A 25897-nucleotide genomic window follows, 5' to 3' on the forward strand; every position below is an offset into this window, starting at 1 on the left:
TGAGTAGAACTAAACGAGATTCAAGAAACTTAGTAATACCAGGCCATAACAGTTTAATTTTGACGAATTTAAAATACTTATTACCCTTACTTAGTAATACCAGGCCATAACAGTTTAATTTTGATGAATTAAAATACTTATTACCCCTACTTTTCTAATCATTTTTGTCAATTTTAAGATAATTCTTTAAGATAAGGTTATGGTTTGTATTATATTTGTGACAGCACTGTGGCGGATCTAGTTTTGAAATTTAGAGTCTTGTAACCCCATAATTTGCCTTTCTCACATATATGCTTTTCTTCCAAGACGCTTTAGAAAAAGCGCGGGAACAGCTGTCAAAAATATTGCCTGTGCATAATCCAACAAATACACAATGCCAAAGAAAAGAAAACGGGGTTTGTATTTCCTGCCTCTAAGAAAAATAAAATTACGAGAAAGTAAACATGTTTGTACGCGACTGACTATCTCTTGGTAACAGAGTAACAACACATGCCCCATCTACACTACAGTAGTCCAAGTAATTGTACGTAAATGATAAATCGCGAAATAATTTGTGATATTTTTTTCACAGGTCAATATCTCTACTCCACGTACAACATAGGAAGGACCTTTTCCTTGGTGAAAGTTCTGTGACAATTCTGAGTGGCGATTTTTAAATGAAGTATCTGGAAAGAATATTCATTTTTTTTCTTCTATTCACTAATTCAGTTGATGTTTATGTGAATATACGGCAAAACACGAGTTTGACACTGTTTTAAACGACACACTGTAAAGTTTACATACATTTTACATGGCTCTGCTTCATATCATGTGATTGGTAACGACTAGTCCAACTTATTGTACATGAACCACGATATTGTGGTAATTTTTGCATAGATCAATATCTTTCCTCCACGAACAATATAGAAAGTACCTTTTCAGTGTTGAGCCTTCTGCGACGATTTCTGCGCGGAGAGGCGGTGATTTTTAAATCGCATTTTAACTATTAAAAAACAAAAATATTAGTGAAATTTTAAGATACCTGGAAACAGAGAATATCCATTTTTTCCTTCTATTCAGTTGATGTTTATGTGAATAAATGGCAAAACACGAGTTTGTTACTGTTTTAAATAACACACCCTAAAGTTTACACAAATTTTACATGGCACCGATTCATGTCACGTGATCGATAACACTGTTGAAGCATGTACTGAGTGTAATGGCGGACGTGTAAATACAGTGAGGTAGCCAAACTGAAACATATAGTGTTTAAGCTTTATTAACGTGTTTTCATGTTATGTTTAAACCATAAAATGATTCAGTTTTATTTTGTTATACGATTTCATTGTGTAAATATATTGCCTGATCGTGTTTTTACCTAAATCTATTTCACCACAGAAAAGGTCGTTATTGGTTTTGAAGTAAAGAGAGGGATTATGACCTATCACGAAAATATCTCCGAATCACTTTTGACATCAAATTATTTGGACTATGTAATGACCAACCGCACTCTCAGATGCTTGGTTAGAGGTTACTTAAACCTCTGAATGGTCATAGTTATGACGAATATGTTTGCATGCATATAGACCGAAGATGCCCAGAAAGTAACATAATAATGGGTTTTACAGACAGCCGGCGGATCAGACTAGCCTTAATAATTATTTTGTTTGCAGCCTTGCCAGATGACACTAGTGCTGTTAATGACAACAAATGACTCAAATTTGACGCCATCCTAGGAAATATTGAGATAATTTTTCGGTATGGGGGCAATATCCTCACTCTCGTCAAACACTCGAAAGACCAAAATAGTGGAAGCAATTTCCGATGAAATTTTCATCGCTGCCGACACTTTACATGCTATAGGTTTAAATGCCGATTATTTCATGAATTGCCCATAAATTAAATAAAACTTAAATGTATCGAAAGGGGATTCAATTCCTCATTGATTTATGTAAATATTATCAAATAATAACCAAAATTACGATTTTTTTTGAGATTTAAACCTATCTATGTACTGTACAGGATTAACGTTTACCGTGTCTACATGCCAATATGCGCAAGCGATAAAACCAATAACTTTACATGACTGTGTACTGTGATTTAACCTCCATTATTATGGTCCTTCATACTCGTGGGTTGATTATATATTGTTTATGTAAAATTCTATAAAATCATAGGATTCTGATAGGATATTTCTCGATTAATAAAAGCTTTTTTTACTGAAAAAAAACAGAACATTATGCTACTATTAGTAAAACTAAACTGGAACTTTGTTTAGGCCATTGCAATGTCATAACATCATATCTGTTTACAGATGTTAAGTTTCCTGACTTGTTTTCAAATACCCTACTGTAAGATTACAGTGCTATGAAGAATGTATTTTGTTTTGCTTTAGTTACTCTATAATTTCAATTAATTTTCATAATATGGTATGCAGGAAAAATAATATACCACTGGTTGTATATGCAGATGGGAATATCCGTCTCATGGGTTTTGGTGGAAACTGCCAGAACAGATACCCTCAAACCAGATATTCCCTTCTGAATCTACAACTGTTTACAGATTAATATCTTGGCTTCTGAACAAACATGTATTTGAAATTCATGACAAATCAAACAAAATATTAATTTTCCAGAGTCAACAGTAACAAGAAGCCAGCTGAAAGAAGAGCAGGACGGCGGAGATGTAAAGTCTGCAAGGAAAATCTTGAAGCCAAAGTCAAAGCTGGATTCCAGTACTGTCCAATATACACATTGGCTGATGAAGTCTGAGCCGGAATCAAGATTTGAGAATGGTGTTGATGTGAAGGTGTCTGTCTATCTCTTAATACTTCCTCACAACTTCCACAAATATGATGGGATAATTTTATCCCTTACAAGACATTTCTATTAAAAAATCATTTTGGTTATTATAATAGTAGTTTGATCTGGGATATTGTATTTGAAGCAAACTTGTATGACCTTTATACATTTTTTTGAAAATCAAGGGCCATACCTCTGGTCTTGCCAAAAGAAATCTGGAACAAAGCCCTAGATGCACAATTTCATATGCTGAATAATATTCTTGTAATGTCTCATGACTCTAGGTCAAATGCCTTTTGAGATACATGTGACACAAACTATTAGCCCATTCAAATATATTTTGACAAAGTCAAGGGCCGTAACTCTGGTCTGGCAGAGTGAGATCTCTAAAAAACATCCAAGGTGCACAACATAACATGCTGAATAAAATTCTTACGATGTTCCAAATACAAACTTTTAGGCCCTACTGTATATCGGAGTCTTGTGTATCTTACTCTCTATAGTAAGTAACTTGTTCTTAACCCACAATATTTTTCAGTTTGGTATAGAAGACTTGAAGGTGTGCCCCAACCAGACAGCATGCTGGGATGGTGTTCGTAATTATCAGGTAAAATATACTGGTTTATATTTGGTTTGATTTAGTTTTAGTCCTTGAGAGGGATAGGGATTTGTACTACTGAAAATGCCTTCAACTGCCTAACACATACCTGACCTTGGAGGAGATATGAAGACACAAGTTGGTAGTTCTGTGCTTAGCAGGTCGGTTGTTTTTAGCTCACCTGTCGTGTAGTGAGAGGGTGAGCTTTTGTGATCGCCCTTCGTCTGTCATCCGTCCGTTCACAATTTCCTTGTGAACACAATAGAGACCACATTTTGTATTTGATTTTAATCAAACTTGCATACAACTTGTATGGGCATAATATCTTGGTTTCTTTCGAAAACTGGTCAGATCCCATCATGGGTTCCAGGGTTGTGGCCCCTTAAAGTGCTAAAATTTGCCATTTTTGGCTTGTGAACATGATAGAGACCACATTTTGCAATCAGCTTTAATAAAACTTGCACACAACTGTATTGGCATAATATCTCGGTTCCTTTCGAAAACTGGCCTGATCCCATCAAGGGGTCCAGAGTTATGGCCCCTTAAATTCGCTATATTTTGGCTTGTGAATATGATAGATACAGCATTTTGCAATCAACTTTAATCAAACTTGCACACAACTTGTATTGGCATAATATCTCGGTTCCTTTTGAAAACTGGCCAGATCCCTTCATGGGGTCCAGAGTTCTGGCCCCTTAAAGGTCCAGAATTTGCTATTACGGCTTTTGCAGCCATATAGAGACTTCATTTATGGTTTGATTTGATACAAACTTGCAAAATATCTTCAACAACAATAAATCTTGGATTCCATGATGAATGTGTCAGAACTAATCATAGGTTCCGGAGTTATTTTATATCTGATTACCTCCCTGATTTTAATAAAAAATGGATTTATATCAGTAAGTACTTGTAGGACTCATTTGAAATTTCATTATTGTCATTAGTTGGACTGAGACAGTCAGGGTAGATAACTTTGGACTGATTTTATATCAAATTACCTCCCTATATTTCAAACAAAAATGGGTATATCTCCATAACTAATGAAGATACTGATCTGAAATTTCATTTATGCCATCAGATTGACTTGGACAATCAATGAATTGTTTTTACTGAATTTATCACAAATTACCTCCCTTTATTTTATGTAAATGAATATACTTAGCAGCTTCTTACGAGATTGGTTTGAAACGTTATTTATGTCTTCCATGGTAAGAAATAGTCATGTTAGATAACTCTTGATTGAACGTTTATCGATATGAATACTTTTCTAATATATTGTTGTAAAGGTTTGTACTCTGTATCTTCTATATGCATATACCAGTCCATGATTACCTCCCCTGATTAGTTGGACTGAGACAATCAGGGTAGATAACTACAGACTGATTTTATGTCAAATTACCTCCCTTTGTTTCAAATTAAAATAGGTGTATCTCAGAAACAAATTTAAATTGTTGTACTGGTATCTCTGTAACCAATGAAGATACTGATTTGAAATGTCATTTATGCCATCAGATGGACTCGGACAACCAGGGTAGATAACTTTTGACTGAATTTATGACAAATTACCTCCCTTTATTGTATGTAAATGAGTATACTTCAGCAGCATCTAATGAGATTGGTTTGAAATGTTAAATGTCTTCCAGGGTAAGAAATAGTCATGCTAGTACAAAAATGCAGTATTTGAGCTAGGACCCTCAAACTCCATTTGGAGATTGGCCCTGACTTGTATGTGACCGATAGATCAAAAGGGACTGTTACAAGAGAATATTTTTGTCCTGATTATATTTAGTGTGTATGCCTATGTAATCCATGTCAAAACTTGATCAGCAATGGTACTCAGGTGAGTGATATAGGGCCATCATGGCCCTCTTATTTATCACACTCGGTTACTAGTTCTGTATCATTTGATTTGGTGAATTCATTATGTCTCTATATAACTTATCATAAGTTTACATTTTAGGAAAATCAAAGGCCACCAAGCATGTACTGTGACACTGCTTAATGGTACCAATTAAGAGCTTAAAATGAACTTTGATCATTAATTGTTAACACTAGGTCAAATTGCATTATACATAATTATATGCATTGCAGAAGTGTTCATGAAACAGTAAAAAATTTGTCTAAACGTAATGTTACAACTTCCAAACTAAAAATCTGTTAATGTTAGTTCCTGTTATGAGATGTGTATTTTACCTTTTCACTTTTTTGAGGCAAGGAATTTCATGAGGGATCAGATGAGAAAGGGCCATAAAGTCTTTTTCTACCATAGCAACACAAAGGAACCTGGGATAGCAGGGGTTTGTGAGGTAATAACCTTTTTTCTGGAAATTTAATGTACATAAATCATATATTTTTTTATGCAGTGGTCTGCAGTAACACTGTGTACTAAAATACTAGGTGTTGGGATTTCCAGTCACCACTCATTCAACTAAAAGTACTTACATTTGAAGTTTACAGATGCGTTATAAATGACTTGCATATGGTATCTGTATATCTTTATTTGCATTTGGTTATTTTCATGGTCCTGTTGAAATTCACTGTAAATAATGAACTTAAGCAGTTCCCATTCTAGCATCTTTGTTAAATCTTTGTTGAATTGTTAGATTTGTGGACATGAATTATTTTTATGCTCCCGAAGGGAGTCATATTAGTTTTCAACTGTCCGTTCGTTCGTTCGTTCGTTAGTCACAACGTTAACTTTTTGCATGAAGGCACTGTACTCGCGAACCACTGCACCCAGGACCTTCAAACTTCACTTGCTGATAGTACTTATTGAGTACACCACCCCTATTGACTTTGGGATCACCAGGTCAAAGGTCAAGGTCACAGGGGCCAACGTTAACTTTTTGCATGAAGGCCTTTTACTCGCGAACCACTGCTCCCAGGACCTTCAAACTTCACGTGCTGATAGTACTTATTGAGTACACCATCCCTACTGACTTTGGGGTCACCAGGTCAAAGGTCAAGGTCACAGGGACTAACGTTAACTTTTTGCATGAAGGCACTTTACTCGCGAACCACTGCACCCAGGACCTTCAAACTTCACCTGCTGATAGTACTTATTGAGTACATGACCCCTACTGACTTTGGGGTCACCAGGTCAAAGGTCAAGGTCACAGGGGCCAACGTTAACTTTTTGCATGAAGGCCTTTTACTTGCGAACCACTGCACCCAGGACCTTGAACTTCACTTGCTGATAGTACTTATTGAGTACACCACCCCTACTGACTTTGGGGTCACCAGGTCAAAGGTCAAGGTCACAGGGGCCAACGTTAACTTTTTGCATGAAGGCACTTTACTCGCGAACCACTGCACCCAGGACCTTCAAGCTTCACATGCTGATAGTACTTATTGAGTACACCACCCCTACTGACTTTGGGGTAAAAGGTCATGGTCACAGGGGCCAATGTTACCTTTTTGCATGAAGGCTCTTTACTCGCGAACCACTGCACCCAGGACCTTCAAACTTCACATGCTGATAATACTTATTGAGTACATGACCCCTACTGACTTTGGGGTCACCAGGTCAAAGGTCAATGTCACAGGGGCCAAGGTAAACTTTTTGCATGAAGGCACTTTACTCGCGAACCACTGCACCCAGGACCTTCAAACTTCACCTGCTGATAGTACTTATTGAGTACACCACTCCTACTGACTTTGGGGTCAAAGGTCAAGGTCACAGGGGCCAATGTTAACTTTTTGCATGAAGGCACTTTACTGACGAACCACTTCATCCAGGACCTTCAAACTTTACAAGCTGATAGTACTTTATGAGTACACCACCTCTACTGACTTTGGGGTCAAAGGTCAAGGTCACGGGGGCCAACATTAACTTTTTGCATGAAGGCACTTTACTCGCGAACCACTTCACCCAGGACCTTCAAACTTTACATGCTGATAGTACTTATTGAGTACACCACCCCTACTGACTTTGGGGTCACTAGGTCAAAGGTCAAGGTCACCAGGTCAAAGGTCAAGGTGCTGCGGGGGCATTTGTCACCATTAGTGACAGCTCTTGTTTCTACATTAGATATTCAGTCTATTTAACTAAAAGGCGAGAATGAAAAATGGTTCAAGCTGCCTTTTAAACAGACTGTAAAGCTTTGAAGTTGTTTTATATAACAGGTCCTTGTTAGTAGGTCGTAAAGAGTTCTAGCGGATTCCCATGTTCACATTTTACCATTTAAAATACTGTACCTGTTTCTTTTATTTTTGAGAATTTGTGTTACTTGTTCATCTTGAGATCCATTAAGCTAGGGCAGATTCAGAATTCGGGTTTAAATTGATGGGGTATACCAGTGTGGTACCATGTTCCTTGAATATTAAGGAGCCGCACTCGAATAAACATTTTTGTATGAATATTTGGCAGCTTTTCCATATGAATGTCCATTTTCCATAGATTTTCAATACATAGATGTCACTGACAGAATCCCCACCTTCTATTACCAGATATATACCAGTACATTTATTATATAGTTTCAAAGGGATGTGAGCTGAAATTCTTCCACACTGACTTTGCATTTCATTTTAAAGCTATACAAATCATATGCCTAACAGATATTAGTGGAGATATTGTCACTTCAGTACATGTACTTCTCTGCATCTGCCAATGTTGATTATGGCACATTATTTACTAGCATTAAGATAAAGATTAACTTACAGTTGATTACATGTGTATTATATGCATTATTTTTTTTCAAGGTTGTAAAAGAAAGTTATGTAGATCACACACAGTTTGATTCAAAAGACCCCCATTTTGACAGGTAAGTATAAGTGTGTTCATTACATTTTTGTCGAGCCCACTTGCGGTCGTCACTTTTGGCGGGTTGGTGTATGTGTATCCGTGCATCCATCCAATTTTGTCCGGACCATAACTTTGACATGCATGGACCAATCTTGTTATGTCTCCCTCGCTCTGGGGAACAGATATTGTTTTTGCCCTGTCTGTCTGTCCTTCCGTCCTTCCATACGTCACACTTATTTTCCGATCAGTAACTGGTGAACCATTTGACCTAAAACCTTCAAACTTCATATGGTGGCTTATGGAGTAGACTACCCCTATTGTTTTTGGGGTCACTCGGTCAAAGGTCAAGGTCACAGGGACCTGAATATTGAAAACCATTTCCGAGAACCACTTGACCCAGAACGTTGAAACTTCATATGGTGATTGGTCATGCAGAGTAGATGACCCCTAATGTTTTTGGGGTCACTCTAGTAAAGGTCAAGGTCACAGGGGCCTGAACATGGAAACAGTTTCCAATCAATAACTTGAGAACTGTTTGACCCAGAATGTTGAACCTTCATAGGATGATTGGACATGCAGAGTAGATGACCCCTATTGATTTTGGGATCTCTCTATTAAAGGTCAAGGTCACAGGGGCCTGTACATAAAAAACATTTCCGGTCAGTAACTTGATAACCACTTGACCCAGAATATTGAAACTTCATAGGATGATTGAACATGCAGAGTAGATGACCCCTAATGGTCACTCTGTTAAAGGTCAAAGTCGCAGCAAACAGAACATGGAAATCCATTTCCGGTCAGTAACTTGAGAACTTTTTGACCCAGAATGTTGTAAACTTCATAGGGTTATAAGACTTACAGAGTAGATGACCCTATTGTTTTTGGGGTTACTTTATAAAAGGTCAAGGTCGCAACAAACAGAACATGGAAATCCATTTCCAGTCAATAACTTGAGAACCATTTGACCTAAAACTTTCAAATTTCATAGGTTGATAGGAGTTACAGAGGAGATGACCCTTATTGCTTTTAGGGTCACACCATCAAAATTCAAGGTCACAGGGGGCTGAACATAGAAAATGTTTTCAATCTGTAACTTGAGAACCACTTGACCCAGAATGTCGAAACTATATAGGATGATTAGACATGCAGAGTAGATGACTCATACTGATGTTGGGGTCACTGGATCAAAGGTCAAGGTCACAGGGGCCTGAACATGGAAACAGTTTCCAATTCATAACTTGAGAACCACTAAGCCCAGAATGTTGAAACTTTTTAGAATGATTGGACATGCCAAGTAGATGATTCCTGTTGCAGCCAACCATCAATATCGCTTTGCTTTTCGCTCCTGTCCCCTGTTGACTTACTGTCTATATGACTATGCATTGGGGCATTTTTCGGAGCATTTCTTCTTCATGCATGGATGAATGTTTACCTCAGTGAGAAGGAGTGTCATGCACAAATCCTATGTTCCTGTCTCAAAAGTTAAGTTCACAGTTAGAGGTCAAAGGTTGAATTTAATTTTTTCCGGAGCATTTCTTCTTCATGCATGGTGGGATTTTGATGTAACTTGGCGTGAATGTTCACCGATATGGGACGGAGTGTCATGCGCATGAACAAGGTCCCTAGGTCTAAAGTCAAGGTCACACTTAAGAGTGAAACATATGAGATCTCCCAGTTACCTGGCTTCTTTAATACTCTGTATTCATTATATTCTTGCTCAGTAATTGCCTTTGTCCTGTAGGATGAATACATGTACGATCACATATCTTTCAGGTCTTACACTTTCATTTGTGGCTACACTACTTTTGAAAATAATTTTGCATCTTGTGTTTATTTAATGAACATTATTATGATCTTGTAATACGAGGGGTGTTCAAAATATTTTGAGACTAATGAGCTTCCGTAGAAAGTTACCGTTTGATTTTCACGAATTTCACGGGATCTTATTGTTAGCATTTCGTTGACAATCGAGTAAAATTTCATTGAAATCAAATCAAGCGTTTTAAAGTTATTGTGCATTATTTATCATATACTCGTATACACTGGTCAATTGTACGTGTAAATATGAAACCTAGTGAAAAATTAGAGATTCGAGGATATATAAAAGTGCGATGTAGTTTAGGAATTACTGCAAAGAAGATTCTGAATGAAGTGCATAGACACTTTGGAATCAACAGTGTATCGAGAAGCACAGTTTACAGGTGGTTCAAAGCATTCACTAATGGATTGAATAATGTCAAAGATAGGAACCGTTCTGGCAGACCTCAGACAGCAATCTCTTCCAGAAATATTGCTGCTGTGAAAACCCTCATAGAAGATGATGCTCGGTACACGGTACGTGAGATAGCTAGTTATCTGAACTTATCAACGGGAACAGTTCAGAACATTCTGACGAAGAAATTGTATTTAAGAAAGATTTGTTCCAGATGGGTGCCCCATCTCCTGACCAAGGATCAGAAAAAAGAAAGAGTGCGTTGTGCTAAAGAAAACATTGAAAAGAATCAAAGAGCTCGATTCCAGGAAAACAAATGAACTGATTACGGGCGATGAAACATGGATCTACTTCTTCGAGCCACAGAGACGCATAAACAATAAGCAATGGCTCCGCAAAGACCAGCCTAGACCCATCATTGCTAAAAGGACCAAGAGTGCCAAAAAAGTCATGTATGCTGTTTTCTTTAACTCACAAGGCCCTGTGGTACAGGTTGCAGTTCCAGAAGGAAAAACTGTCACTGGAAAATTCTATCGGGATAAGGTCTTGAAACGTGTCAAGGTGTTTTATGAAAATCGTCGGCTTAGAACTGGTTGAAGAGGGCTGTACCTCATTCATGATAACGCTTCATCTCATAAAAGTGATGTTGTGCATAGGTTCATTGAGGCAGAAAAAGTTGTACAAGTAGTGCATCCCCCTTAATCTCCTGATCTTAGTCCATGTGACTTTTTTCTCTTCTCTGAAGTCAAGAAGCGGCTGTCTGGGAGGCGTTACGCATCACGCAGCGCGCTGGGAAGTGCGCTATATCAGTGCCTTTTGGGTATCCCCAAGGGGGACTACTCTGACGCTTTCCGGAGATGGATCGATCGACTTCAGAAGTGTATTCGTGTTCATGGAAACTATTTTGAGGGATTAAAATAGAATGGAATTTCATATCTTTTGTTGTTTTTATTCTATTGCTACAGTCTCAAAACTTTTTGAACACCCCTCGTAAAACCAATATCCCCTATGGATTTCATGTAGATGTAATTATTTTTAAGACTTTGGTTTAGATATACAGTCAGACTATAAAGACCACCCTTGGGAGGGCCAAAATATGGTCTTTATTGGAAAATGGTCTTTATTCTCCGGTTAAAATACACTGTAAATGTTAAAATGGGAAACAAAACATGTGGTCTTTAACACAGGTTTGACTGTATTGCAAAAACATGATATGTAGTAACTTCTGTTAAACACTTCTGAATTGCAATGGCATGAATGGAGGGATTATTTTGGCACAAGAGAGTAGCCCAGGTGCAAATGTAAGTTTTAATGATAAGCATAACTGCTGAAATCACAGCTTAACCTTTACTGTTTAATGAGGTTTGTTTACAAGTCATGTCGGTACATTTCCAGATTTTGGAACTATTAACATACGATTTTGTTACTTTTTATTTTAAGGTATATAATGAATCTTTTATGCTTTAAATGTATACTAGTATTCCTGTCACAACTTGTATCAAATATCAGCATGAATTTTGATATTTCATGATATGCTTTGAGCTACAATATTTTTCCAAATGAACTGTTTCAATTGATGAAATGACATAGAAATTAAATGAAATAGACTCAAATTTATATTTGAAACAACAAAAAATTACTTTGTAGTATTTATGTTAACATAAAAATAAAATGTGTTTGAACATAAATAGTACTGTGTGTTGAGTTTGACCATTATGTACTGGGGGAGACATATTGTTTTTGCCCTGTCCGTCCATCCCTATGTCACACTTCATTTCCAATCAATAACTGGAGAACCATTTGACCTAGAACCTTCAAAATTCATAGGGTGGTAGGGCTGCTGTAGTACATGACCCCTAATGTTTTTGGGGTCACTCCATCAAAGGTCAAGGTCACAAGGGCGTGAACATTGAAAACCATTTACCGATCAGTAACCTGAGAACCACTTGACCCAGAATGTTGAAACTTCATAGGATGATTGGTCATGCAAAGTAGATGCCCCTGTTGCTTTTGGGGTCACTCTATTAAAGGTCAAAGTCACAGGGGCCTGAACTTGGAAAACCGTTTCCAGTCAGTAATTTGAGAACCACTTGACCCAGAATGTTGAAACTTCATAGGATGTTTGGTGATGCAGAGTAGATGCCCCCTATTGATTTTTGGGTCACTCTATTAAAGGTCAAGGTCACAGGGGCCTGGTCATGTAAAAACATTTCGGACAGTAACTTGAGAATCACTTGACCCAGAATGTTGAAACTTCATAGGATGATTGGACAAACAGAGTAGATGACCTCTATTGAATTTGGGGTCAGTCTATTGAAGGTCGAGGTTACAACGGACAGAAAATGGAAATCCATTTCTAGTCCATAACATGAGAACCATTTGACCTAGAACCTTCAAACTTTATAGGGTGATAGGACTTACAGAGTAGATGTATGGCCCCTATTGTTTTTGAGAACCACTAGGCCCAGAATGTTGAATCTTTGTGGGATGACCGTACATGCCAAGTAGATGATCTCTTTTGCAGCCAACCATCAGTGTCTATTTGACTTTTGCTCCTGTCCTCTATTGACTTCTTGCCTATACGTTTATGCATTTGGGGAGACATTCGCTTTTTAGCTCACCTGTCACAAAGTGACAAGGTGAGCTTTTGTGATCGCGCGGTGTCCGTCGTCCGTCCGTGCATGCGTCCATAAACTTTTGCTTGTGACCACTCTGGAGGTCACATTTTTCATGGGATCTTTATGAAAGTTGGTCAGAATGTTCATCTTGATGATATCTAGGTCAAGTTCGAAACTGGGTCACGTGCCATCAAAAACTAGGTCAGTAGGTCTAAAAATAGAAAAACCTTGTGACCTCTCTAGAGGCCATATATTTCACAAGATCTTCATGAAACTTGGTTAGAATGTTCACCTTGATGATATCTAGGTCAAGTTTGAAACTGGGTCACGTGCCTTAAAAAAACTAGGTCAGTAGGTCAAATAACAAAAAAAACCTTGTGACCTCTCTAGAGGCCATATTTTTCATGGGATCTGTATGAAAATTGGCCAGAATGTTCATCTTGATGATATCTAGGTCAGGTTCGAAACTGGGTCAACTGCAGTCAAAAACTAGGTCAGTAGGTCTAAAAATATAAAAACCTTGTGACCTCTCTAGAGGCCATACTTGTGAATGGATCTTCATGAAAATTGGTCAGAATGTTCACCTTGATGATATCTAGGTCAAGTTTGAAACTGGGTCACATGCCATCAATAACTAGGTCAGTAGGTCAAATAACAAAAAAAACCTTGTGACCTCTAGAGGCCATATTTTTCATGGGATCTGTATGAAAATTGGTCAGAATTTTTATCTTGATGATATCTAGGTCAAGTTCAAAACTGGTTCAACTGTGGTCAAAAACTAGGTCAGTAGGTCTAAAAATAGAAAAACCTTGTGACCTCTCTAGAGGCCATACTTTTCAATGGATCTTCATGAAAATAAGTCAGAATGTTCACCTTGATGATATCTAGATCTTGTTCGAAACTTGGTCACGTGTTTTTAATAACTAAGTCAGTAGGTCAAATAACAAAAAAAACCTTGTGACCTCTCTAGAGGCCATATTTTTCATGGGATCTGTATGAAAATTGGTCTGAATGTTCATCTTGATGATATCTAGATCAGATTTGAAACTGGGTCAACTGCAGTCAAAAACTAGGTCAGTAGGTCTAAAAATAGAAAAACCTTGTGACCTCTCTAGAGGCCATACTTTTGAATGGATCTTTATGAAAATTGGTCAGAATGTTCCCCTTGATGATATCTAGGTCAGTTTCGAAACTGGGTCACGTGCTTTCAATAACTAGGTCAGTAGGTCAAATAATAAAAAATCTTGTGACCTCTCTAGAGGTCATATTTTTCAGTGGATCTTCATGAAAATTGGTTAGAATTTTCATCTTGATGATATCTAGGTCAGATTCAACACTGGGTCACATGAGCTCAAAAACTAGGTCACACTGTCAAATAATAGAAAAAAACGACATCATACTCGGTTTAAAACTGGGTCATGTGGGGACAGGTGAGCGATTCAGGACCATCATGGTCCTCTTGTTCATGGGATCTGTATGAAAGTTGGTCTGAATGTTCATCTTGATGATATCTAGGTTAAGTGTGAAACTGGGTCATGTGTGGTCAAAAACTAGGTCAGTAGGTCTAAAAATAGAAAAACCTTGTGACCTCTCTAGAGGCCATATATTTCATGAGATCTTCATGAAAATTGGTCAGAATGTTCACCTTGATGATATCTAGGTCAGTTTCGAAAGTGGGTCACGTGCGGTCAAAAACGATGTCAGTAGGTCAAATAATAGAAAAACCTTGTGACCTCTCTAGACGCCATATTTTTCAAGGGATCTGTATGAAAATTGGTTTGAATGTTCATCTTGATGATATCTAGGTCAAGTTTGAAAGTGGGTCACGTGCCATCAAAAACTAGGTCAGTAGGTCAAATAATAGAAAAACCTTGTGACCTCTCTAGAGGCCATATTTTTCATGGGATCTGTATGAAAATTGGTCTGAATGTTCATCTTGATGATATCTAGGTCAAGTTCGAAACTGGGTCATGTACGGTCAAAAACTAGGTCATTAGATCTAAAAATAGAAAAACCTTGTGACCTCTCTAGAGACCATACTTGTGAATGGATCTTCATAAAAATTGGTCAGAATGTTCACCTTGATGATATCTAGGTCAAGTTTGAAACTGGGTCACGTGCCTTAAAAAAACTAGGTCAGTAGGTCAAATAATAAAAAAACCTTGTGACCTCTCTAGAGGCCATACTTTTTATGGGATCTGTATGAAAGTTGGTCTGAATGTTCATCTTGATGATATCTAGGTCAAGTTTGAAACTGGGTCAGCTGCGGTCAAAAACTAGGTCAGTAGGTCTAAAATTATTAAAATCTTTTGACCTCTCTAGAGACCATATTTTTCAATGGATCTTCGTGAAAATTGGTCAGAATTTTTATCTTGATAATATCTAGGTCAAGTTTAAAACTGGGTCACATGAGCTCAGAAACTAGTCACTATGTCAAATAATAGAAAAAACGACGTCATACTCAAAACTGGGTCATGTGGGAAGAGGTGAGCGATTCAGGACCATCATGGTCCTCTTGTTTTACAAAAGCATCTTCTAGTTATCATGCTGCACACAATAGATTCTGCCTTTGTGACCAGTTCAGATCATGATTATCCTGCACATCAGTGCAGTCTGATCATGACCTGCACTGTTCGACATTCAGTCAGTACAGTTTTGGTTTGCACCCCTTTTAACATTTAATGGTATTGAAGGATGGACAAGTTCATTATAGAAATTTAGCAGGGTAAGGGTTAAAGTAGTACAGTTTAATGCATGTATAGCTAAGCACAGTATTGATGTATACTAGCTCGAAAAATCTGGAAGTGAAATCATTATGTTCATTGTAAACATTGTAAAAATGCTTCATTTCACCCAGGCAGGCAGAAACTTGTAGTATTTGAAAATGCCACTTTCCTTTAAGATACTGATGTCACATTAAAAATATGAATTATATTGAATTTATTGTAAATTTCAGTTCATCCAAGAAAGACAACCCAAAGTGGTTCATGGTGGATGTACAGTTTAAGAGAATGATGAAGCGGTACATTCGTTTGTCTGAGCTGAAGGCTCTTCACCTAAAGCACAAAGAGAGTGGCGGGCCACTCAAGAATGTTGCATTGTTCACAAAAGCTAGACTATCTGTGCAACCTCTTACACAAGGTATGATTTTATATATTTAACCCCTAAATTCCTAAAATGGACTGGTCCAACATTATCAGCCTGCACTGGTCGTAAAGGCAGAATCACTTGGGGCCAGCAGGCTAAAGGGTTAATTTTGTTGTCCATTGTCAAGAATCCAAGGTTTGTAAACTCAGTATCTGAATGCAATCTTGCCATTGATCAGTTTCAGAACTGTGCTCACCAGCAACCTAGAGCCATGCCTTGTGGAATCCTGTGTAGTCATTATACCCTCGCCAAACTTTGTGCAGATAGGAGCTGTAAAGGAATCACTTCGTCTTGTCCCCTGAAACCTAGCATACATATATCACGTATTGCTTTTTTTTTAGGCTGAAAGTCCCCTAATTCTTGATGCCAGTTTTGGTAAATAGGTATTGTCATAACGTGTCCCGTCTCTGGGATCCATTCATGTATCATTTTGAAACTTAAATTTTAGAAGTCGTAGTTATGGACATAATTTGTTAACTTGTCTTAAGATCATAAATACAACATGTTGATTGATTTGGGTTTAACAAAGTATGGTGCACCAACATAATTCTAACAGTGTATCACAGAACTGTTTTTCTTGAGCGTATGCGGCCTCCATTGCCAAGTGGTTAACGTCGCTGACTTCAAATCACTTGCCTCTCACCGATGTTTGTTTGAGCCTCACTCAGTGGTATTCAACTCGGTGCATTGATCTTCATGTGAGGAAGCCATCCAGCTGGCTTATGAAAGATTGGTGGTTTTACTAAGGTGCCAGACCCTGATGAAATAATGCATGGAGGTGAGTCTGGGGTTTTCCTCCTATGTCATTGATTGAAAGTCGCCATATGACCTATAATTGTGCCGATGTGACGTTAAACCCAACAAAAACAAAAATTCTTGAGCATAATCTGTTTTATGTTTGACTGTTCCAGTTTGCAGTAGTCTTTCAGAAAATAAATATGTTCTTTTATGTATATTTCAGAGGAGTGGGATTTTATTCTTTCACTAGAAGACAAAGAATAATGGCTATTCTTTGAAACGTCTTAAATTTGACCACCATGTTGTGTTCTGATGAGACTTAGAAAAATCGGACTTTCTGAAGGAAAACAACTTTCCAGTGATCTGTTATGTGAAAAATACATTTTGTAACGCGCTTTGTGCATTTTCTGATTACTCTGTGTCTGTAGTTACCATATATCATCATCAGTCAAAAACAAGTTTGGCCCAGTTTTAATGAAGCATAGTCAGAATGTTTTCCTCTGTAAAATATATGACCAGTTCTTTACTGGGTCATCACATCATACCTAATGTTTTTATTTCGATGTAAATGAGATGTGAAATTAAAATGTGAGTCCTGTTTGGCGCCATATAACGTATACTGTGTTTATGCGCCGTAAAACCCAAATAAATAAATAAATAAATCATCTTATATAAAAGTAGGTTACATGGTAAATTAGTGGGAAGTCCTTGTTAACACTCTAGAGACCACATTTTCTTCCTCGTCTTCATAAGACCGTTTATAAAACTTTATTAACATGACAAGAGGCCATTTTTTCTACTTTACCTTCATAAAACTTTGTTAGAATGCTTGTCTTTGTGAAACAGAGATCAGAAGTCCAAATCCAGGTCAACGTCTTAATCTGTTACTAAGTCAAACCATAGAATAAAAACTTTTGTGGCCTAATTTTCTATTTGATCATCCTAAGTTTTTGTTAGATTTTTTTTCTTACTGAAATCAAGGTCATTTTCAAAATTAGATTAGGACAAAAACTAAGCCACTAGGTCAAATCATAGCAAAAACCTTGTAAACAGTCTAGAGGCCACATTTTCTACATGATCATCATAGATCTCTGTAAGAGTGTTTGTCTGTAGGAAACTAGGTCAAGCTGAAAACTCGGTTACCCAAGGTCTTAAACAAGGTCACTAGCTCGAGTTATAGAAAACTTTTTTAAGGGCCACATTGTCTACTTTATCATCATCGATCTTTGTTAGAATGTTTGTCTGAAATTTAGGTCATGTTCAAAAGTTTGGTGTGGTCAAAAACTAAGTCATTATGTTAAAACTTAGAAAATCCATGTTAAGTCTGTGAATGGACTTCCAAGGATGATTGTTTGGATTAACTGAACAATCTGGCCGCCATGTGCAGGGTTCAGTGTATATAGGACTCTGATAATTTAAAACTTGTTTGAAGTTGTTTAATGCAGAAAAAAATATCACGCAAATGTTCTTTTAGTGAACCTCTTCAAGAATTGTTACTGGATCGTAAACATAATCCTAAAGAAACTTGTTTTAGGTCTGAAATACGGGTGAGTGATCTAGGACCAGCATGGTCCTTTGCAGACCGAAGTGGATGTGTTAAGTTCAAAGAAGATGCTTATAACAATTAGTGTTAATCGATATATGTTGACATTGAAGGGGGAATTTTCAAATTAATCTTGACTGCTTTGTATATCGCTTTCCATCCAAATTGTGGAATTACTTGAAAAGTCTGCTTATTGTACACGTGCTTCTTTCAGCTGTTATTAGTACAAAACACACAAATTCCACACTACTGAAATACTAGTTTGCTTTGTAACGATTATAAAATTTTTAACAAATTGTCTATTTCAATATAGATGACCATTTGATCCCATTATTACCACGGTTACAGTGAGTAAGATTTGAAATTTAATCATGTAGCATATTATTCTTTGTTAAAAGTTAATTTTGACACCAGAATGTAAAGCCATGAAACTCGCAGATATAAAAGTATGTGTTTAACACTTGATCTTTTAACACGCTCACTGTCCTATTGTAACACACTGAAAACAACGGTAGCACCAGTGTGATGCTAGAATATCGTTTTAGGACGAGTATGATAAAAAAGGAGATAACGTGAACAAGTCTTTTGTATATGCAGTAACATAGCAAAACAGTAGTCTACAATGGCCCTGTAAGGCATAATTAAAACAAGCCTAAAAAGAAATGAACGTATAACAACATAATGTTCATTTAATTCAGTTTTTTACTTTCTTAAAGCTGAAAAGCATTTACTGCATGTTTCTTCCTGTTAAAACACCTGCAGAATCCTTCGGGTTACGATGTAAACGGGCTCGGGCACCAGCCAGTCCCTCCAGCTTTTGCATTTGTTGTAATAAAAATATGTGAAATTCCTACAAGAGCTATAATTGTGCGGCGTTAACCCTTTAAAAAAGGTTTCGATTTTGTTATTGAAAATGCGAGCAGATTTTAGGTGTAATGATTAAGATTTATTGTAAAATATAGTTTATGCCAACTTTCTGAAGCCAGAAATACCCACATTTTTGGTGTTTTTGGACAATTTTAGCGACACATGTAATCAAAAGTCAGTATTTATATCCGATACAAGTAGCTGTATGTATTGGATTTATTGTAGGGAGATATTTTGAGAATAAATTGATACATTGGCATATTTCTACATAATTTGACGTTGCGCATTTTATTTTGAATTTAGAAAATGCGGTAAATTTGAAACAAATCCGGTTAAGTACATTTTTACTGTTTATTTATAATGAGTTGGCCGAGATCTACAAATGAGCCAAATTACAGGAAAATCAGTGAAAAAAAACTGCAGCTGAGCAGTCACACACTGTTTTCCCGCGCAATATTTCAAACTATGCCAGACAACAATTACTGTCGCATATCCGATAATTTATTTATACAACAGGGTTGACGACTTTGTATCTATGGATCGATTTAGAATCTTAAATACGCATACCTGACGCATTTATGTAGGTTACCAGTATAGGAAATTACCTTTTATTAATAACGGCTGGTGAGAATGTTTATTTTGGTTATAGGTACGTCAAGTTTATCGCTGTTTCTGTTTGATTAGTTAAAAACAATGGTTAACTGTTTGCTTCTATGCTACAACTGTCTGTGGTATATAAACATGGACGAAAACCATGGGTTTAAGTATATCTACAAGTGATCTGATCCGGACGGTTTATATTTTGCTGGTTAAAAGGTAAGTTTTTACTTTCAAATGCTTATTTCTATAATATGATTGCAATGTTAGTTTTATGGTGGAAAAGTGTACTTTAATAGGTATGTACTGATTGTAAGAGATTAATTGTTGGAATACATTGCAAGCATTGGGGATGCAAACAAATTTATAGCTATTACTCGTGACGTTATACTTTAATCGATACGTTACTATCTCGTGGCGTGATCTTTGTCACTGATGTACATAATATTAAGGGTCGTAGAATTCTTTCATGTTAAGAAACCATCCATACAGGTACCTGTCCATATTCGAGGTAATGCCCTGAGAGAACCTGGAGTCTTCATTCATTACAATCAGTTACATGACATCATTTAAATCCATTGAAAACTTATTCTAGCAGCATGTAAGTTGACAAATAGATCTATCACTTTATGTTTAATTATGTGTACGATGGTGTTCTTAATGTGTTCGTTTGACAAGGAAGTAAGCAATAAATAGATGGTAATTTAATTCAAAACCTTACAAAGAAAGTTTTGACGATGGGCACGATATAATGGCAGGTTGCTTGGGCGTTCGAAATGGGAATTGATTCAATTGAATAGATTATCAAACTGCATTAATCACCAGTTTCTACTCTTGAATATTTCTTGTCAAATCGATTGCACGAATATTCTTGTTAAGCTTCCAACTGTAGTTGACGACCATTTATTACAGAAAAGACTTAAGAACAAACGATTCAAGGTTCCAAAAAGTAGTTCTACCTCCTCCACCATATTTGCATTAACTAAATGATAATCATATTTATTCCCCACCAGTACGAAGAGGGAGTATATTGTTTTGGTCATTGCCGGTCTGTCTGTGGGACGGTTGACCATTTGGTTTCCGACCAACAACTAGAGAATGCTTAAGTCTCGCAAAGCTGATCTTCATAGGATGGTTGCATTGCCTGTGGTCAGTAGATGATCCCTTTTGTTTGGGGATCGGCCCCAGTGACCTGAAAATGGTCTCGGCTAACTAAAGAACGGCAGCCTTACGCTTTGACCTATAGTCGTCGGTGTTATAGGAGGTTTGCCTGTGGACAAATATACCTATTGCTTGGGATCAGTTGGTCAAAGGTCAAGGTCACAGTGACCTTGGGACCAAAAATGGTTTACACTCGGTAACTTGAGAACTCTGGCATACAGTTTTGAAACTTTGTAGGATGATTCCCAGTGACCCTTGTTGTTTTTAGGTAAAAGGTCAAGGTCACATATACATTGAGACTGGAAACGTTTTTTGTCCATGCTTTGGCCTACTATCGTCAAATTAAACTTCATAGGATGAATGCCTGTGGTCAGGAGATGGTCCCATTTGTTTGGATTTTTAGATGGGTCAAAGGTTACGGGGAATGCAAGTCTGAAAATATTTGACTCTCGTCAACTAAAGAACGCTTTGGTCTACAGAGGGTGATTGCCTGTGGTGTGTAGATGGTACCATATTCTTTTAGGTGTCTGTGAATCAAAGATCAATGTCACAGTGGCCTCGAGGCTGAAAACGGTTTCTGCTGTATAATCAAAATATGCTTTGGCTGACAATCATGCGCTTGCTGCCCGTAGTCAGTAGATAGACTCTTGATGTTTATTATGTCATTTGGTCAAAGGTCAATGTCACAACATACGGACAGTGGTTTCGACCCACTAGATAAAGCTAACCATTACGGAAACTGACGATGGAATTGCATGTTTGAGGTGGAAAAACGGTGCAGCTCGGAGAAAAGGCTTCATATGGAGACTAATGTAGTCTCCTGTAAGCTGAAAATTTAATACCGAAAACAGAGGTTGAAACACAAGTTTGTAATTCAATTATTAAATACAAGTCACAACACTCGAGACGAGTTCAGAAAATGCATGTTTGGATAAGCAGACTTAATGAACAGCATTATTGCATAGATCTTGTGCTGCTGCTGCTAAATTCTGTACACATTTTTAAGGTTTTGGAGTATATCATTATTAACTGGGACTTTTCTGAAAATATTTGTGTCAAAAAATGAAGGGGGTTATGCCTTTAGAGCATCAGTAAGATGATTTCCAACATCGCTGACCATGTTTAAAGCATAAAGTCAGTTTTGCAACTTTTTGTTAGGGTTGAAAAAATATTCTTCAAGGCCATAAAAACATTTGGGGTCGAGCCAAAAATTTAGGGTAGGTCAGGATACCGGAAACAAACAATTTTTACGCCTAATCTTAAGATATGGAAACATTTTAAATCTCGGATACCGCTACCGCTGCAAAGGTTCTGAAAGGGGAGTTCAGCAAAGAATTTGCGAAGGTGTTTAAGTATTCCAGGAGCGTCAGTGACTTGCTGAGTTAAAGAGCTTATGGTCTTAATATATAAATCGGCCAACTTGAATACTTACTAGTGTCCTTCGGTACCTTCTCTACTGTTCATCACAATTAAAATTCGTAAGTTCGTACTATACATTAAAAAAAAACGGAATATAACCATTTGTGCATATACAAATCCATGGTTACTGCTCAAAGTTTTCCAAAATAAAAAAGTTTTTGGAAACATAAAAATTATTGCGAAAGAAACCGGGGTAAACAAATGTAAACACAACTGCCAGCTACATAATGACGTTTTAACAAACACAGAGAATGACGTATGTCCTCTTTAAATGTCTCCGATATATCAGATTAAATCGCCATTTATAACAGATAGTAGACTTTTAAATATTTGATGTTTAAATAGGTACTTAACATCTACAGAACTATTTTTGGTAGCTGTGATTAGGCCAAGAGGTTAACACGATAACAAATAGACCCTCTGACTCACAGAACATGTACTATACTGATTATTTGCGTACCATACTTAAAGGTTAAAGACTGGGAGTTTATAAGTTATTCTACTATAATATTTGAAAACAGTCAACAGCGTATGTCGGATCGTAAATATGTTTGTATGTAATCATTTGACTAAAATATAACTGGAATATTTCATGTTATTTTCCGAAGGGATAATATATAAACAAGGTAATTAAATGTTTAAAAAATAAATAAAACCTTTTAGTGTTCGATATTTTCGCTTCTCCTATGTAATCTTATTGACAAGATCTAAAATGTTATACCATTTAGAACTGAATAACTATTTGTAATACTACAATTAATTTTGTAGAGATATTTTCGGGCGGTTCAATATATATTGATTTCTCCGTTTAACATTTTTCCAAATGACCGACTTTGAACATGGATTTATTAAATGTGTAATGTGAGACACGCGTAATTTTACAAAGTACATTTTAAAAGGGGTCTTTCATAAATGAATGCACCATTTACAGTGCTTTGAACGTTATAGATTGTTAAATAAAAAGAGAAATAAGAAAATATATAGTTTAAATCTACCATTTTGTTTTACACTGCTATCGAAACAAAATGGCTGTCGTGCCTTTTTGTTCAAATGTAATGTTCATTATGTTTTGGCCGATTTTAAACATTCTTTCACTGCTTTCTAATGAATTAAGAAGCCCTAACAGACGAAATGAGAACAATAATAACAACGTTGCTTTTTCCTCAAATGCTATCGAAAAGCGAAAATTTTAGTAAAAGGTTTTATATGCATATACACACACCTACAACCGCCTGCTTTTTATTTATCGTCGGATTCGTTTTACGTTTTGGTAGTATGTTAGACTAACCACTCTACTGATAATAAATATATTTATACATTTTTCCCCTTTATTTGACGAATTCAATTTCATAGAGACAAAAGCCAGTCTATTTTAGAGAATTTCACAGAGGAATGATGTTGAAATTATCATGATATTGGTCATAGGATATAGACTGGCTCAGTTCACTACATTTAATCATAAAAATGTAAAAAGATATATCATAGTCTAGGAGCTAGTCTAGTAGTATGTCTAACTGATCAAATTGTATTTTATTTTCAGACGAGAAACGATTGCCATAAAACATTTACAGCGTCTTTAAATAAATACCAACATCTGCTTCTCAAACAGTTTTATACCACAGTGGGTAGTTAATAGATCGTTTGTTATGTCGCTACCTGACGATAAAAAAATCGAGTACACAACAGAAATTGATGAAACATCGACATTGGAGGAAACACAGACAGTTGAGGATATGAAACAGCAACTGTGTTCATTGTTTCATCGGAATTGTAGAGAAATGTCAAATTCGGTGAAAAGAAAACTTGTTTTACATTTCGATGTCAACAAAACGATAGTTCCTGTGGATTCTGCGACGGGTGAGACTGTAGAGGCGGCGCTAAATATCTACCTTTCCGGTTTGGCTTGGGGGAAGGACCGAGAAGGGGAATGGCACTCCTCTAGACACGAGCCTTCAAGTTCTCCTCTCGATGCCAGTGACGTCAGTTTTTACAAATTCGAAGAGAAGCGTCTTCTGCCGCAAATCTCGCGAGACCGTGCGGCACTTCGGTATCACCTGACCTCGTTCACGGATCGGCCACAGGGTACGAACTTTAAACCTTACCTAAATACTCTTTTGGAGATTCTCAAATGGAAACTGCCATACGATGAAAAATTGCACAAAGAAATGACTGTACCTGGAACAAAATCGAGTCGGTTCCATTTTATACTACCAGCCTTCTATAACCTTCTTAACTATTTGGTTAGAGAAGAGAGAAATTTCACTGTTGTATTCAGAACTTACGGAAGTGATGCAAAAAGCGTTCTAAAAAGTATTAAATCTGCCATAGGTTGCCATATGCCATTCTGCCATAACTTGGACGGTCTGTTAGAAGAGCTGTCGGAGGATGTGACAGTTTTAAGAAGAGACGCAAGTTTCGGAACATTTCGGTTCTTATCTGAATGTGAAGACTGTTGCGAAAACTCGAACAAGTGAAAAGTGGAAATGTGAAAACTGACAACGAAATTTATTCCTATCTCACACACTTGACTGGTATATCTGCTATCAGAGACGATTGTGAGGACTGGTATAAGCATAATTTTGATCCGCGGAGAGGAAAGCCATTGTGGATTGACCAGTCCGATCCAAATACACATCACGTTTTCTTCGACGATAATCTCCGACCCGGAAATGCCGATAGTATCGTAAATCTGCGGGTACGGGAAACACCGGACTACTTCCGTGATGTGTCGAGAGCGGAGGAATACAAATTCGTTAATACAAACATAGTTCCAGTTGTTTTTTCTGAAGCAATATTAGATAATGATTATTTTGTGCAGAAACTGATTCAATGTGAAGAAAATTATTCCAGGGTGCTTGAAAGTTAATTGTTTTTATTGCTCAAAGTTACTGCCAAAACGTCTTTTTCAACATCGCTCTACAGTGTCTTGGAAATGAGTAAAACATTGGATGATTAAAACTCATAATTTTACTAACAAATAAAACAAGAGGGTTTTTCGAAATTCTGTTGGAGAGTTTCTATATAAAGTCTACAAATATATTTTGTTGAATCTGATATCAAAACAGGAAGTTGCAGTGATACTTTACGTCAATCTCGTATAGATTATCATTTTCTTATTCAAATTATATATACCTATAGAGTTACCTACTCATATTTACGTTAATCATTTTCTTATTTCATTACTTATATTTATTTCTGTTCATCTCCTGTGAAAATATACTTAGCCGCCATGCATAAAACACTGAAGTATACGTCATTCAGCATTTGTTACATGCTTTCAAGTTGTTTTTTTTTTGTTTGTTTTTTTCACTTCATAATAATTATCTTTTTGAGATTACTTTTGTTGCAATAGCTATTTTTGAATTTGATATTTACATATATCATTTTATGCCATTATTGTGTTATAAATAAAACAGCTTTTAAAAGTCATATTTGGTGTCTTTTATAACCACTGCATGGTATCAAACGCATAC

The 25897-nt window shown here is 36.8% G+C and overlaps 2 protein-coding genes across 6 annotated transcripts; both read left to right on the forward strand.

Annotated features, from left to right (window-relative positions):
• The first annotated feature begins 301 nt into the window (after positions 1–301).
• LOC123535961 (thymocyte nuclear protein 1-like) lies at positions 302–18567 on the forward strand. Of its 2 annotated transcripts, XM_053529015.1 has the most exons (7): positions 302–395; positions 2615–2787; positions 3319–3387; positions 5589–5684; positions 8080–8141; positions 15909–16093; positions 17061–18567. In XM_053529015.1, exons 1-7 carry the CDS (start codon positions 374–376, stop codon positions 17099–17101), a joined length of 648 nt encoding a protein of 215 aa, XP_053384990.1. In that variant the 5' UTR covers positions 302–373; the 3' UTR covers positions 17102–18567. The 2 variants fall into 2 exon arrangements, with proteins under 2 accessions (XP_053384990.1, XP_053384991.1); XM_053529016.1 differs by lacking the exon at positions 5589–5684.
• Positions 18568–19685: 1118 nt separating this feature from the next.
• Positions 19686–25832, forward strand: LOC128550279 (uncharacterized). 4 transcript variants are annotated; one of them, XM_053529013.1, is made up of 2 exons: positions 19686–19896; positions 23965–25832. In XM_053529013.1, exon 2 carries the CDS (start codon positions 24071–24073, stop codon positions 24896–24898), a length of 828 nt encoding a protein of 275 aa, XP_053384988.1. In that variant the 5' UTR covers positions 19686–19896; positions 23965–24070; the 3' UTR covers positions 24899–25832. The 4 variants fall into 4 exon arrangements, with proteins under 4 accessions (XP_053384988.1, XP_053384986.1, XP_053384989.1 ...); XM_053529011.1 differs by having other exon boundaries at positions 19687–20063; XM_053529014.1 differs by lacking the exon at positions 19686–19896 and adding an exon at positions 22411–22977.
• The last annotated feature ends 65 nt before the right edge of the window (positions 25833–25897 follow it).

The sequence above is a fragment of the Mercenaria mercenaria genome, chromosome 17, assembly GCF_021730395.1.
Source record: "Mercenaria mercenaria strain notata chromosome 17, MADL_Memer_1, whole genome shotgun sequence".
Taxonomy (NCBI): domain Eukaryota; kingdom Metazoa; phylum Mollusca; class Bivalvia; order Venerida; family Veneridae; genus Mercenaria; species Mercenaria mercenaria.

Excerpts from the sequence above, each read along its gene's own strand:
- LOC128550279 (XM_053529013.1), top strand. The coding sequence starts at position 24,071 with ATGTCGCTACCTGACGATAAAAAAATCGAGTACACAACAGAAATTGAT.
- LOC123535961 (XM_053529015.1), top strand. The coding sequence starts at position 374 with ATGCCAAAGAAAAGAAAACGGG. Across the intron at positions 5,685-8,079 it reads GGATAGCAGGGGTTTGTGAG|GTTGTAAAAGAAAGTTATGT; the intron begins GTAATAACCTTT and ends TTTTTTTTCAAG. Across the intron at positions 16,094-17,060 it reads TGTGCAACCTCTTACACAAG|AGGAGTGGGATTTTATTCTT; the intron begins GTATGATTTTAT and ends TGTATATTTCAG.